Here is a 16752-nt window from a genome sequence, read left to right as displayed (position 1 = left end):
AAAGATATCTACATGTTTTGGAAGTTTGCCGCTTCAGGCGAGGGATGAATGTATTGTTTCACAGCACCAGTAATATGTCCCAGGAGGTATTAAGCAATATTTCAGCATGCAGAGCTGCAGCGATCACACAGAAGTCCAGCGAGTCAATGTGAGGAACCCGAGGCTGCTGATTCAGAGAAACTACCCGAGAAATATGAAGGTTTAGCTGCTTTGTGTTTCAGGTCTGTAATCGCAACGAAGCAGATGTGCTCTTATGTTTTGCACGTCATTTTGAAGAAGGAGGGAAAAAAAAAAAAAGCTTCACATCCTTGTCTCTAGTCGCACTATCACAAGTCATGACTCCGCTGCTAGGTGTATAGGTTGAACATTAATTGTGCCCACAATACAATGAGATATATAATTAGCTCCAAAACTCTGTGCTTTTGTTGTGCCAAAAAAAGAAAAAAAATAGTGAAACAGCCGAGCCCTTATCACCACACAGCAGATGCCCCAGAAAAGCACACAACGGGGGAGGTTTTTGCACAGTGCTGGTTTGCACCTCAGGCCAGGCACAGTGAATGGCTGCTGGCTTGTTGCTGATGGCAGCCGCTGCCCTCTGTAACAGGCTGACAAAACGCTGCACCCATCCTATCATGTTGTGTCAGCAGATCAAAAACCTTCCAGAGGGTTGTCCTCTGAAAAAGGTTAACAATAATTGTTTAATACCAGTAGACACACCCTGGCTGTAAAAGTCCTTGTGGTCTCTGAGATTCAGTGAAAAAGTTGGAACAAATTTAATTGTTTGCATTTTTTTTTTTTTTATGAAAATGTGCAGATTCCACACACGATAAGTTGATCTGTGATCACATTTTGAAGACTCAATTCACAAACCTTCCACTTCTCATTTTTAACTGGAACCCATAGTACAGCCTTCAGACGAGTACAGATGGCAACCGAACATGTTGTAAAGAAATAATTCTGTGGCTGTGATGTGCCAACTGTTGTTCTCCTCAGTGTACAATTCAGATGAGACATACCCATGCAAATATCAACCAAGTTCTGGGTATTATCTTTTGGGAGAATATGTAATGACTTCATTTCTGCAGCGAATTACCTCCTTAAAAAGGATTGGATCTATTTTTATTCAAAGCATTTGCATTCAAGAGGCATTTGTGAATATTTGATGGCTTGCACTTGCACCAGGAAGCGGCTCAGACAGGCTGGGGATGCCGGTGCAGAGCTTTAGGCATCAGTGTGACCAAAATCTGTTACATGCTCATGCTATTGTTAATGAAATGCAAAGAGGGATTCAGTAGCTATACAAACAGAAGCATGTGTGCTACTTTTTTTGTTTTTAATGAAGCCTTTCTAGCCCACAGAATTCCCCTACTATATTTATTTCATGCATTTATTTTCATAACTGTGAATCCTGTCTTGAGTCTTTGGGATCTTGAAGTAAGCTCTTTTGTTTACTCTTTAATCAATTATTAATATGTTACTAAAATTTCATTTGTATTCTCTGCATCAGGGTGTCTGGGTTTAGATGACAGAGCTGTGTTTCTGTAGGTATGCTGATTTCCTTTCAAATGTGGCTGCTTCAGGAATATATTAATTTTTCAAGAGCCACTTCAACAAAAAAGAAAATGCACTTGTTTTTATTTTAATCATACCTTATTTGCTGTTGAAGAGGAGTCCTTACACAAAAGCCTTATACTTAGTAAAGACATTGTTTCTTAATTAAACAAATCTTGTGAAATTTGAATATAATTAAACTTTATTTACAGAACATCAAAGCATCAAAAGATTCCCTAGTCATTACCATCGGCCAGCCGTCTATCTTCGATACTGCTTTATCCAACTTCAAGGAGTCAATGGAGCTGATCTAAGCTGACAACTAAGGAAGGATACTTTCTCGATACAACCTAGACAGTATCCTTTGCTCTCTTTGCTCTGTGATGGACTAATGACCAATCTAGCAGATAGGTCATCAGTCCATCACAAAACAAACACAAAGACATTGGATTTGTCACTTTAAAAGTGTTTTTAGACTGTTGGAGGGCTCTGGAGTACCTGGAGAAAACCCATGCAAGCATAGCAAGGTGAGACTGCGAACCATTACATCACCATGCAGCCCTTCAGACAATTGATAACTCCCAGATGTGAACCCAAAAAGATGAATGGTCAATTAAAAGGTTTGACATTCACCTGTGTGGCTGAAAATAAACAGGATATCTTAACAATAGAGGTAAAAAAAACAACTAATAATTTTGAGGATTTTTTTCCCCATGAGGTATAATGTGCATTAATGTACAAGTTTGAAATCTCATTTGTCTTGAGATTTTATTTTTCATGAATGGTTTTGGCTCAATGTTCAAATCTGAGCAACTTTTATTGTGTTGAAGATAAACATGCTGGCTTTCAGGAGCTCATTCACCTTGTTATGAACATGAGGAATTTGGCATCACATGTGCCAGAAATAGAAGACAAGACAGAAAATCGTCTTTTCTAGCTACTAAAATGTTCCACTCAGAGCTTCCATTCAGAGCCTTAAATGTCATCCAGAGTGATGTGTGGTAAAGGTTGAGTGGTTGACAACTTGGGAATAAAAGATATCTTTACAACCTCTTTATTTCATGAACATGATAGGAAGTTTTTGTCACTGATTTATACCTCGATGGAGTGATAAAAACTTAAGAACATCACTCTGGAGCTCACTTCAGGACTACCAGATGTGGAGCAGGACTGGAAGGAAAACAAACAAGTGCTCTGACTTCAGATGTATCACAACAGGAAAACAATTCTAATGGGATATTTTGAAAAGTGTCAGATTTGATTCACACATTAACAGCCCCACTTGCATTCGCTTTAGTTGAATGTATGACAACAGATGTGAAAAAAAACCTCCTCTTGATATGCAGTCCATGTCCACAAGTTATTGTCATGCAGTATGCATGAAAAACATTAGATGCAAGTCATTTTTAAAGGAGAAAATAACAGATCTTCAGCAGTTATCGTCATATTAAAAAAAAAAAAAAAAAAACAGCAGATCATTCACTCAGAATTGCTTGTGTGTGTTTGCTTTCACTTAAACATATTGCACCAAGGTTTTAAAAGATAGAGACTGACTTGTGTTTAAAGTAAATTGTGTAGATTATATGTCAAAGCTAATGGTCTTTGTATAAAGCGAAGAGAAGACAACTGCACTACATCCGTTAGATGTCTGCTTGCTTCAATGCACTTGATTGAAATGAATGGTTCATCAACCTCTGCCTGATAATGGCCCATTCGTTTGAATCTGATGTGCTGGAGCAGAGAGACATCTGAAGCATGTTAGGCAGTGGGTCTCCAGGTGGATAAATACTCAAGCATGCAAGTTCAAAATCCACTGAAGAGATAAAGTTTAAGAGCACACACCGCCTGTCACAGTTCAGATAACACAAGACTTACAGGTTCACCTTTATTTAAGGTGATGCATACAGAAGCAGATGGGATTGTGTGAGGGGAAAAGTCAGCAAGCAGGCAAAAGTATCAGGTGACCAAAGGCAGAAAAGGGAAGCAAAGGGCAGAGCAGAACACAGGCTGGAGGCTAAAGAAAGGGAAAATGGCTTGAGAGCTACAAGCTGGGAAAGCACAATAGACAATCTGGTCAAGGGCAGGCGGAAGTGGATCAGTGCTCCAGAGCAAAAGAGGGAATGGAGAACAGGTGATCAGGAAAGGTGGGAGGGGTTTGGGTTATTGCGGGGCAGATGGAGTTTCTGGACCTGAAACAACACAAGAGTTTGCAAAGAAATGAAAAAGATGAGAAGGGGGTAAAAAAAAAAAAACACTGAATAACTGAATGCAAAATTAATGAACCAGGGCGAAAAACATCAAATCGAGGTGAAGTGATTAGAAGACTGAAAGTTTTTTGTTTTTTTTCAAACAGGAACATGAAACAAATGTGTATTCATACACTTTCAAATAAACTTTTGAATTCAGTGAGTAGATATTAATTTGCTTGCCATAGAAATACAAAGCTATAATGCCACTGAACCACCAAAAAACAAAACTATATTCAGTGTACCCGTATGGAGGAATCCTAACAAAAGCTTAGATTTGAAGTCCCTTTATAAATACAATCAGGGTGGAAGAGTTGTGGAATTGGGACATTTTTAATGGAAGAAAACTCTGATTTTTTAAACACTGTAATTTAATGTTCTCTGGCTGTGAATGATGTGACATTTCTGTGGGTCTAACTACAGCTTTTTCTGTGTCTGTGATGGATAAATTAGAAGTGAAGGCTGGGGAAATGTGTTTTGATGGAAAATCTCAATTACAGTTTGGTATGATGAATCTCATTTTGAAGCTACATTAATTCACTTCTGTCTTGTGGAGTGTCACCCTGTAATCCATCTCCATCTTCAACAGCACAACAGCTGACCCAATAAAGACAATTTTAATCCAGACAGCTGAAGTCCACCATCTTACAGACAGATCGGCAAAGTGGTAAAAATGCCTCTTCAATCAATGCATGAAAATTACAGTTTCCTCAAATGCAGCTCATGAAGCCATGTTGGAAAGTTTAGTTGACAGAACTTCATCATGTTTGCTGAAAGTTTCAGTCAAAGCGCAAGCAGACTGGCTTTGTGTACATATGAACTCCACCATACACATTTACCGTGCCACAGGTCCACATGGTACATGAAAGTAAACCCGAGCAGCTGGCAGCCAAGCACTGGCTTGGGAACACAAAGAACCAGACTGACACTGAATGCACCAGCAGCAGCAGCACAAAACTGTTCCCTTCATGATCAGCCTCACATTCATAGAAACATAAGAAAATAAGAATTTTAACTGATCAGCAAAAACAAACAAAAATTAAGCAAATGTGATATTGCTGAGAATATGAGTATTTGCTGCTTTTTTATGTGTATAGAGGTCATGGCAGACAAAAAAAAGTGATTTAACGCCTCTTTCCTTCAATTCCATTTGCTTTATCTTTTTATAATTCATCTTCTATACCTGCTGAATCTAACAAAGGGTCATAAAGTGTGAGAGTCTTTCCAACCAACAAAATGTATGCTGCAACCAGAGCCAACACATGGAGAAAGAAAACCACACACACACTCACACTTACAGGCACTTTAACTCTCACCAGTTCAGATAACAAGCATGTCCTTAGGTCTATGGGGTGAAGCTGGCCCACACATTCACAGAAAAGCCCACAGCCTGGAATGCTGCTCGCGATATAAAATTCAATTCAATTCATTGAGGTTTAATTTACTTCGATCTACAAGGCTTCAAATAAGACTTCAATATTGCATGGCTACATTCCATTAATTTGGAGCAAACATACAATATTTTTTACATATTTGTGAGCTTTATCTATTTTTATAGCCATCTGTACAGCACAAATTCAAAATTTAAATAAATAAATCTAAGTCACTTTTATATAAATCGTATAAAAATCTGATGATTTTCAATGCAGACTCAGTAAAAAATTTTAAGTACTAGGGTATGCACACAGTGTAACTTGACAGATTTTCTTCCTCGCTGGTTTTGCTCCAGCTTTGAACAACTTGTCAACAACAATGTGCGGCATCTGACTGGCCCAGTCAGAGTGCCTGCAGATCGTATCCAATATGCTCCTGTTGTTTCTGGGGCCTTATTGTTGGTGGCATGCAGAACTCAGGATGAGTTCGATATAACGTAACACCACTTTTTTCAGACTCAGTAACAGGAAAAATTCCATCTTATAGTCACACAAAACATCTTGAAGCTGCCACATGTGACAACACGTTTTTTTCTTCGTATACGTCCCACTTCAACGCCACACACTGTTGACAATGGAGTCTGATTGCGGTCACATTTAAATCAAGTGTGAACATCCATGCAATAATCAGATCTTGAAAATGAAAAACTGGAATTGAGCATCAGGCCCTACAGTGTGATGGTAGCCTTTGAATTTGCAAGGTATTGTGAGAGAAAGAATTTGCAATTCTGGGAACTATTAATTTCTTTAATTTCCTTGAAAATCACTGAGAATTCCCTTGTGTTTAAATGGTGCTCTAAAAACGAATGTGCCACGCCTTATTGCTGTTGTCTTATAGCAAACTAAAATTGTCCTGTTTTTTTTTTTAATCCAGTAATACATTTTACAATAACCAGTTTCTTGAAAAGCTTTGTAAAATGGATATCTAGGATATTTGATCCCATAGCAGATGCGCAATGAAACCATTAAAAGTAGGAGTGAGCATGCTGGTTTTCAAAAGCCATTAGAGCTGGAAGTAACATATTAAATATCCGAGTTTGATATTTGATGCTGGCACTGCTGTTGGCACAGTAGAAACACTCCACAAATGGACATCACTATGAAAAAAGATGGGCATGAAAAAGGACCCTATTAAGTGCTCAATGAAACAATTGACCATTTCACAGAAAAAAAAGTATTTCTTATTTAATCCTAAAGTAATTTTACAAATTTGGAAGTGTGTGCTTAAATGATCTGAGTTCTAGGTGTAATACAGTAGATAAACGACTTGTTCATAATGGCATGAGCAGGCTTCAACCATAGCACACTTTCCTCAGTGAGCTCCATTAATTATGAAAAAGTGCAATGGACAGGGAAAAAAAAGCACAGCTGACAAATCTTGAAAGCATGTCGTGACAAAGTATTTTGCTTCAACATGCCTTTGCAGCATAAAGGTGTAAAACCGTCACACTGAGTTAGCAGACGCCGACTATGTGAGGCAGTCTGGGTCATTGTTTTCCCAACTTTACTTTTCTCCGGACTCCCACTAGACAGCAGTTCCCACAAACGTACTGAATAAAAGCAGTTGGTCTGCTGTAAATTATAGAAAGCGTTTCAGTAGGGTTCTCTTACAAATGTGCATTTAAAATTTGGACAAATTTTTTTGCAGGCATATTCTCGGGTCACCCCTGTCTCCCTGTGATCATGGTGCCCATGCTGCCACACTCCAGGTTTAGGACCCTTGATCTAGATCAGGAGTATCAAAAATATAACCCATTGTGAACCATCAAAGGGTCCAATTTAGTGTATGGAACCACACTGTGATTCTCAACCATCGGGCCAATAGTTGGCCCGATGCAGCAGCAGAAGAAGAAGCCTGGTGTAAACTTTTGACTGAAGTGATGGAGATGTTTTTGAAATGTAAAAAAGAAGAAGAAAGCGATGTTACCCCCTCTCACAAAGGCGAAATATGTCGGAAAGTACAACCCCGACTTTATTAAGCTGGGCTTTGTGAATGGAGGTAACGAGGCAATTGTGGGTTAACACTCGCAAGCGAAGCATTGAAGCCTTCAAAACTCCGGCGGCATCTTGAAACCAAATGCTCACAGCTGGTTGGAAAGCCAGTGGATTATTTTCAAGAGAAAAGAGAATGGGCTGCAGATGCAGAAACGATCTATCGTGTCACTGACTGGCAACTCTAAATGTGCTTTAAAAGCAAGCTTTCCCGTGAGGCTGCTGCCAAGAAGCTGATGACCGGACGACTTTTAAACGACACTGAGTCTCCGTATTGCTGACGTGACATCAAACATACAGCATCAGCTTTTGGAAGGAATAAAGCATAGCTAGTTTTTCTCTTTGCATCTTGACTAGTCCAATGACGTCACAAATGCTTCACTGCTGCTGGTTTTACCACAGCATTTCATTTATCTGAATTTTTTGTCAGTTTTTATAGTATTTAAATGAAAATATTTTTGGATTTCATTGACTTATTTATTTTTGTTAATATTGACTTGAGCCTTCACATTTGTTCTTGTAGCAACTTGAGTTGTTATAATGGTCTCCTGTTCAGTGTTGTATGTGTAGGTTTACATACACAAGATAAAGACTTTTCTTTTCGGATCATCACAGTGTATCGTATCATTTTCTTTTTTTTTTACAAGGTTTTAGCTTGTTAATCTACTGTGAGTGGACTTGATTTAGTTATCGAATACAAATCAACCCAAAACTTGGATCAGTTGACGTGAAAGTGTTAATATTGAAATGGGCCCCGGGCCACTTTGTAATGGGATAATTAGGCCAAGAGGTTAAAAAGCTTGAGAACCCCTGTTGTCGAGTATAACAATTACAAAGAAAATTATCTTTCAATATAAATAACTAATATTCCTATGTATTTCAGTGAAGAGCACTATTGAATGAGATTAGAAGACATTAACACTGCAAACTAAACAGCTGATAGGAGGGACGCACCAAGGCTAGCTTCCTATTCACCAACAAAACCATATTAGAATAAAAAAAAACAAATTATTACTATTAAATTATTTTTTGTATTTAAAGTGCCTAAACTCTGAAAATTATCCAGCTTTGTACTCAGAATTTGTACGATAAAGAGAGATAAACAGTTTATGTTGTTACTTAAAGGTTAATAGTCCGACCAAATTCAGCTCAAATAGAATGTGTGACCCTTCATCTAAAACACATTTTACATCCAGATTTACATGGTATTTTGTTAGTTTGTTTGTTATTGCATTTATCCATCCATTCAATTTAGCAGAAAAATAACATATTGAACCTCAAACCACCTTTCTGGACACTTGTGAAAAAAAAAACCCTCTTTTTTATTTTTCCCATCGTGCACTTCGAGGGAAAAGTTAAAATGCTGAGAATGAAGTCGAAATACAATATCAAGAATAAAGTCGACCTTTTGAGATTACAATAGCCAGTGCAAGTGGCTGCTTCTACAAAATGCATTACAGGCAGTTTGATGACCTGGTGAAGCGACACTTCACAATCGACTCTTTCTCTTTTAGCTCACAAATGCAGTGTCGTTATCAGCATTAGGACTTTGAAGAGCCAGGGCCAAACACTGCGAATGCTCCGAAGGATAAATCACACAAGTTTGGAAAAGGTGCACAAACAAAGTATCTCAACATTGTATTTTGTATTATTTATTCTCAACATTTCAACTTTTCTCTCGATGTGCATGATGAAAAAAGAATCTACCTCCTTTCATTTTTTTTTTCTCATAAGTGACCGTAATACTCTTCCGTATTGCTGAGTGGTTTGAGATGATTCACAAATAAAACCACACAATTTCTCATCATTTGGTTTCCATCAGTGGGTTTAATGGAAATGTTTTTCAGCTGCACTCAATTTAGTTTTGGCTGTGAGCATTTTGTAAAATGCTACAACACAATGCTATTTTTTTTCCTTGTTTTGATTTTCTTTTGCTGGTGAAGCATAATGTTTTTCACAGAACGTGCTGCAGTTAATATGCCGAATTGGAATATGTATATGAATGCAATGTTCATGACGCGAGTTTGGAGAGTTGAGTAATTAGCATGCTAATGATTTAGATATCTTTCTCGGGAAAAACAGAAAACAAAGTTGACTTTAATGGGAAGCTTGTGCTGCTCCGTGTCTGCTGAGTGCAGACGGTTTTTGTTTAGATGACAGGATGTCAGTCAACAAATCTCTTCTCCGAAAAACCTTTTGTTCTGGAGACTTCCTACTGCGTTCTTATTGGAAAAAACAGTACGTTTATTATGGAAATAGTCATTATGTGTGTTTGGCTTGGTTTACCTAAGTTCCTCTCCATATATCTGTGTGATTGCACAGATAAAAACAGCAAGAATACATTCAGACCAATTGCAATAGGGAATTGATCAATTTAATATACATTGTAAAGGGATGGTCTTTGAATTTACGCTCTTGTAGGAAGGTTTTCCTCGGTTTAATTTTGTCTCTTCACAACAATTTAGCCCTCTGGAGTCATAATAATTAATTGTTTTTATTACCAAACATCCTCCAGTGCATTCCTTACCCCGTATTTCAATAAGTTCACAATTTATTGGACTCACCACCCAGAATATTCCCATGCTATATTGCCGCTCCTCACCCCACAATCTCACACACACACACACACACACACACACACACACACACACACACACACACACACACACACACACACACACACACACACACACACACACACACACACACACACACAGAGTCTCCAGCTCTGCCTACAGGCTGCAGACACAGTAAGCACTGACAGATGAATCTGGCTCATAATAAATCCCCAGCAAAATGTTTATAGCCATAGTTCCATTACTTCTCTACGAAGAACAGTAATGCTCTGTGCACTAAAGTTGTACAATGGAATTCTCTTTGTTCTATTTCAACAGATACTTAGGTCGAAGAAGCGCTAAAACTGTACAATGATCGATTCACAAAAACCTTTAAGGGGCTTGAGCTATTATATCACTCAAGTTTTCATGTGACTCGCTGCCTTTCTAAATGTGTCCTACATGACTGCTGACTGAACCAGTCGTGAAGCTTTACCATCCTGCTGAGAACAAAACAATCCTATAGCAATGTTCTCTTTATTTACATCATCTTTTCACTAAATTATCTGATCTGTATATAAGCATACCAATACTTCCGTCAGTAGTCATTCATTTTAAACTGAACAACTTGTGTATAAAACGTCATGTGCACCTAAAGAACAGGAAAAACACATCCGTCTAAATCACTCAGATGTATGCTGTTGGACACTGCGAGCACAGGAGGTTTCATTTGGAGATGCTTCCTCAGGTTGTTGGTACTGGAATTGCAACATAATATATCTCTCCTAGCCTGAATACAACTTCACCTCAGGGCTACAACGTTTTACCATCCACTGACTGAAGTATTCCAAATTAGGGATTTTTTTTTTAAGACTCCTGAATATGACTGCATTGCTCGTCAGCTCAGTGGGGTTATGAACTTTCTGCCATCATTATCATGTGGTTGTTGTTGTCGAATCACTGGCTGGTTTCAGCTCGACCTACATTTCATTTTTAGTCGGAGAAGGGCAACATTATGCTACGAGGGTCAGTCAGCAGTCAGTTTAGTGCTTAAGGTGCAGAGCCTTATCATAACGCCTTATAAATGGGGCAGGTACAGTGGCCTGCTTTTGTAGGGAGGTTTTTTTTTTTCACATTTTCATCTGAACAATGAAATCCTTGAAGTCCCTGCTTTAGAAAAAAGAAAGAAAATTATATGGGAACATTGGTGGCATAAAAATGGCACATAGCAAGCAAAGATGTGTTTTTCAGCAATAAACTGCATGAATCAGTTCAAATATTATATATGGTATAAACAAATTTAATATCATCCTATTGGTTTTAGGTCACATTTTTTATGTGATGTCATTTGACTGTTGATCTTTTGTTTGAAATTGAAATAATAACTTCTCCATTCAGCATGCAGTAACTCTTTATATGGGAAAAATTATACCTGGTAAAGATGAGCATGACAGCACTGACATTGTGAACGGATGAACATGCTGAAATTAGCATATAATGTGAAGCACTGCTCCCTCTTAGTTCAATTAAGTCTGAAATATAGACCATTTCTCTCAAACACATAACCAATCAACCACAATTCAAGTAACTGCCAGGGAGGCATTTCCAATATAAGATATTTTCGTACTGTTCTGTCACTCTTAGCTTGTCCTCTCGCTTCTAATCCTCAGCTGCTACTGCCATCCTGGTCGACACAATAATTTCTTTTGGGATCAGTAAAGTTTTATCTCATCTCACCTGCCCGCACCTGCCTCTTTATTACCCAAATTAGGCACTCAGCTTAAGCCCACTAACACTAGTCATCTGCAGCGTTATTGTGTTACTCGAGAGGGAAGAAACGAATAACGAACTGCTGAGACAGAGGCATCCCTGGTCTCTGGTTCTGTTTATTAGTTGTCCCCTGTCAGCACAACATGTGCTCAGGCATACAGCATTTACATTTGCAAGCAAAATGATCACTGCAGCCTAACGTCATGCTGTCTTCATAACGAAAAACAAAGAAAGCTAGAAAAGGCTGCATTATTCTTCTGCACCATGGCAGCACCAATTGTGTCGCTTGTTGCACCGCGCTGCTACCTGCAGCGATAACGAGATCTCAGGGTTTCCAAATGATAGACTGAAGTCACATGATAAATGGAAAAAGGCCAATCATTGCTAGAGGTAAGCGCCTCTGAAAATGTAGCCCATGAAAAAACAAAATCATGTTTCTGTGCTGGAGTGGAGGTATATTGAACAAATCTGTTAATTATTTGTGGTAATTTGTTTTGCTGTTAATGTATTCTATTATATGTGCAGAACAGGCATTCACAATGTTATTGTGTAAAACTTTAGGCATAATTACAATAAATGGAGCGATCTTCATCTAAAACTGCAGGAAATGGGTCCTTTGGTTGGTTTCCACGCCACAGGGTTCGAGAATTCACAAGTACGTGTGAGTATAGCACGTACTTTCCAGAGCTGCATACCACAGCCTGTACAAGCATGCACACAAACACCTGCACACATCCATGGAGGCCGGCATAATCCTGCCTCTTATTTCACTCCCTCACTCATTTACTCTGATGCTGCATGAGCTGTTACTCTGCAAAATCACATCAGATAAATACCCAGATACAACTGCCTTCTGAGCCTCAACAGAAGTGTTGATTTCCCAAGTTTCTGAGCCGACTTGGCGGTTGGATTTGCTTGAAGCCATCATGGGAGCTGTCACAATCATTTGAAGCTAAATCATCACTGAGTTAATCACTATCTCTCACAGGCTTTACGGTCATTCAGTCAGGCAGCAGACTTGTACGACAGAATCATAGAGGTCAAACTAAGCCATGAAACCAGCTGCCTCTTCATGCATACTGTCATAATAAAACTTGACTTTGTTAAATCAGCATGTCTGTAATGGCACACATTCAGGTAAATCCTGCAGCAGGCCCTCAGGACCACTGGGTCTTTTTCCAGCCAATTATAATATGATGGCACATGGTTGACAATCCAGTTTCATTCTTAAAGACACTGAACACTAGAATTTGAAACGCAGAAATAAATAGTTGTCTTTAATCTCATTCAGCATCATTCAACTAGGGTAATTATGCAGCAAGTGATCAGCCATGTAAGCAGACACAATTCATACAGTAGAGGAAAAGAAGAACAGGAACATTGATTCACTATAAAGTACCAGTATGCAGAATAACAAACCTGTAGATTATTATGTCAGTCATTAGGCTGACGTACAACTACAGACACGGTGCTCTGTGCAATAGCAAGCAGCTGCAATATGTTTCCCCAACTTGTGATTTTAGTGGCATAAAGCAGAAAGCTCGGCAAACAGGAAACCTGGTGGTGAGCATGTTTGAACCTGCTTAGTCCAGCCACCCACAAAATTCACTGCGGCTGACCGTACTTAATACATGAAAAGAGTTCAGGCGATTTACGTGCCGTTGCCAACTTGCTTTGTGCTGATAACGAGTAACTTAACTCGATCACTGGTGGAGCTTCTCTGTCTCATCCTGAGTGCAAAGCTGACACCAGAGACATCGCTCTTGACTGTCCGCAGTCTGTCAGCTGCAATAAATGTTTCACTCTCACATGCAGTAATGCTCTGTGGAGCTTCGAGAGCTCATGTTGACCGCCGGTGCACTAAAACTAAGTGCATGCACAGTTTGCGGCTGTGTGAATTGTGTACAAAGCTAAAAAAAATTAAAAAAAATGCATCAGTCTGAATATTAATTTTCAACTTGTCTCCCATAAAGATATAAGAATTTTTTTTTTTTTTTAAAGATGCCAAAAGTGCTTTAATATCTTTCAGCATCCTCACACACTGATGACAGTAATAGCTGCTTTAAGAGTCTGAATATGAATCTAATTTGCTTTGCAATTTGAATGGATGAACTGTCTCTGATAATTTCTCTGATAATTGCATTTCTCTTATAAATTATATAAATATAATAAAAATAGTCATATGGCTATATATTATATAAATATATAATCATATGTCATTTGCAGTCTTCTCCAGTAATCACTCCAAAAGATTCAGCTCCCAAACCATGAAAATGGTTCACACAGGGATTTACTGTTGTACTAACAATGTAATAGCGTCCTTGCAGTTTATGTCATGGCCCTGACAACAGGTTCACAAACTGAAGTAGGTAGCAACTCCCAAAGCAGCCTGTAATGATGCAGTGTGATTGTGCATAAGCTGAGCAGAGAATGAGTGCAGAACAAGTGGAAATGTTTGATATGCATGACATTTTTAAAACTAATTAAAGAATGGCTGTCCCAGTTTTAAAAGAAGCTTGAAAAGACAATGAGCTTCAGTAAGCTTTTAAAGGGAGAGTTTCACATTTAGGACAGACATTTATTCTCTTTGTGGAGTGAGAAGAGAGGATTGATACAAAACTAATGATTGCAGTCTGAAGATGCAGGCAGCAGCCAGATATCTTAGCTTAAAGGCATTAAACGCAAGCATCTCTTGAAAAGTACAGAATCCACTGATGAGCACCTTTAGCAATTAAGATGATATTTTCTGTTTGTTTAATCTGTACAAAATCCAAAAAGTAAAGACAAAACGGTATGGTTTAAATGGGGTTGTGTATGGGAGTTATTTTTGGCCCTTGTACAGAAACTTCAGAGATATAACAAGTTAATTAGTGAGCCTCAGAGGTACTGCATGCAGGCTTTTCTAACCTTTGGATAGAGTCAGCCAAGTTGTTTCCCTGTTTCCACTCTTTCCTGTGGAGCTGAGCTAAGCAGCGGCGGGCTTTAGCCTCGTATTTACAGAAATGAAAGGATTTTCAATCTTTTCATCAAACTTTAATGCAAGAGAGTAAATAAGCACATTCCTGACTATGTCAGAGTTTTTGTTGAAACTGGCACTTCAAAATGCACCATGTAAGGTCATCAGTTAATCAAGACTAAGTACGAGATGTCTGAGTTATCTATGTTTACAAGCAATCTTTTGAAGTTGGAGACCTTTTTTCTTTAGTCAGAGACGAAGGCTCGCTGAAAAGTAAAATCACTGAAGTCACCATGTCTGCCATGCTGATTTGTCTGGCACAAATCTGGCATGAAATGATCTTTTCCGTTGGAGCAACAGAAGAAACTGAAACATGCACCTTGGTGGTAGGTCGCTGGGGGCGCCTCAATAAAGCTCCACCCTGCATATGTCGATGGGTGCCAAGCTGAAATAGAGACCTGCCTGCAGGAGGAATGTTTACCCGGGCTGAGCACAGAGCTTTATTGCTCAAAGAAGCATGAGTAGATTTCTGTCTGCAGTTCAGTTTTGCAGCAGCCTTGTGCCATTTCAAATTGGGACCTGCCCAAAGTGAGTCCACCCTCCCCAGATGACAAGAATAGCTCTTTTAAAGAAACAGAGTGGAAAGAGATTAACTGTGTGTGATCATGCGTAAAGTAACTGTACACCAGCTAGGAATCTCAGCAAAAGGGATTCCTCACATTCCTAACAGCATAAGAACAAGTCCAATGATGTTCAGGGAGCGGAGAATAAGTTTCTACAATCTCATTATTAGCCCAGCTCACTCAGATGAGGTATCTACTGGGGAGCAAATCAGAACATTGTATTTGCAGGTTTCTTGCTCACAAACTGAAACTTACTGCGGCTGTAAATCTTAAAAAAAAATGTTGACATAATATTGCGCTTCCTTCTTCCCAACAGGGAACCTATTATTTGATTAGGTCTCCAAGGGGGTCATTATGTGATGTTGCTGCACATTTTCAAGGTAAACGGAAGTGCAGGGCCTTAACATGATTTGCAGGTTTATGTGAAATACAGGGACTATACAGTGAATATCAATATAATCACAATCCAAACTAACCTTACCAACCAGTATATATTTAACACTCACTAAATGAGATCCGATCGTTTCAGTGTGTGAATGAGACGAGAAATGATCACCAGATTGAATTATATCTACCGACAGTAGATCAGCAGTTAAATATTGTAATGCTGCAGCCTGCTTATGGCTCACTGTTTGATGCTTGTAATGTTAGGTTACAGCCTCACTGTACTAGTCCTGGGGGAACACGCAGCTTTTCTTCCTGTGCTTTGTCCTCTCTCACACCCTCTAAATAACCTGATCTTCAACAGGAAAAAAAAAAAAAAGCAAAACAAGTTCGTGCTGCTGGTCCCATTTGCAAACACACATTGCAACACTATGCACCTTGCAAACTGTTCCATGTTGTTAAAAGTGAAAATGCAATTGACCACTCAAACTTTCCAAGACAATTATCATGCAGTGTATTTAGGGTAATATAGTTTTATTACAACAATAAGTTAATAATAAGAGAGGTTGTACCTTGTATGTGTTGGTTGACCACAGTCTCCAGCCGATCAAGCCTCTCCATGATCCGGAGAGTGTCCCCTTTTTTGTCGCCTTCCAACTTTCTCTCCGGCGGAGGCATCGGGACCTTAATGTAAATGTTGGCGATGTAGTTAGTAACCCATCCGACGTAGAGCAGGCACACGATGTTGGTCATGCCGCTCAGGATTACGCATGTGGACACCAAAGTTTTGGTTCTCCTGGTACAAGCCATGCCGACATCCCTCCATACAGCCTGCAATATCCCGTTAAACCGGAGCACAGGGCGGCCGTCACCCGCAAATAATTAAAGGGAAAAAAAGAAAAGAAAAAGAAAACACACGGAATAATGAAGTTATTTCCAGTGACTGTGCAGCGGTGCGATATCCAAAGCGCGCGGCGTGCGCTTCAAGAGAGTTCTCGAGAGAAACGGGTAATCGTCAAATATCTACAGGTGAAGTCTCCCCCAGTCGCTCCACCGTGAAGCTCCGGCGGCTCCGGTTGCATGTGAGGCTTGTGGAAGCGCCAGAGTCACCGAGCATCCCGCTGCAGCCAATGAGAGGGACGGTGAGAACCGACAGCCTCCGCTCCACTCCGCGTACCCGCTGCGCACTGAATCACTGTGAAAGTGGATCTCTCCGGACTACTTCCACACTCCGGGACAAAG

At 39.4% G+C, this 16752-nt stretch overlaps 1 protein-coding gene across 1 annotated transcript in view; it reads right to left on the bottom strand.

Annotated features, from left to right (window-relative positions):
* galnt18b (UDP-N-acetyl-alpha-D-galactosamine:polypeptide N-acetylgalactosaminyltransferase 18b) overlaps positions 1 to 16549 on the bottom strand; it is a 92134-nt gene extending 75585 nt beyond the window's left edge. The window contains exon 1 of the mRNA XM_080503578.1: positions 16083 to 16549. Coding sequence (XP_080359704.1) covers positions 16083 to 16320 — 238 coding nt within the window. The 5' untranslated portion in view covers positions 16321 to 16549. The remainder of the gene's footprint in view (positions 1 to 16082) is intronic.
* Positions 16550 to 16752: the final 203 nt, after the last annotated feature.

Source organism: Blennius ocellaris (genome assembly GCF_963422515.1).
Source record: "Blennius ocellaris genome assembly, chromosome: 1".
Taxonomy (NCBI): Eukaryota; Metazoa; Chordata; class Actinopteri; order Blenniiformes; family Blenniidae; genus Blennius; species Blennius ocellaris.
The sequence above is the reverse complement of the archived record's forward strand: the minus strand, read 5'-3'. Positions and strand labels throughout refer to the sequence as shown.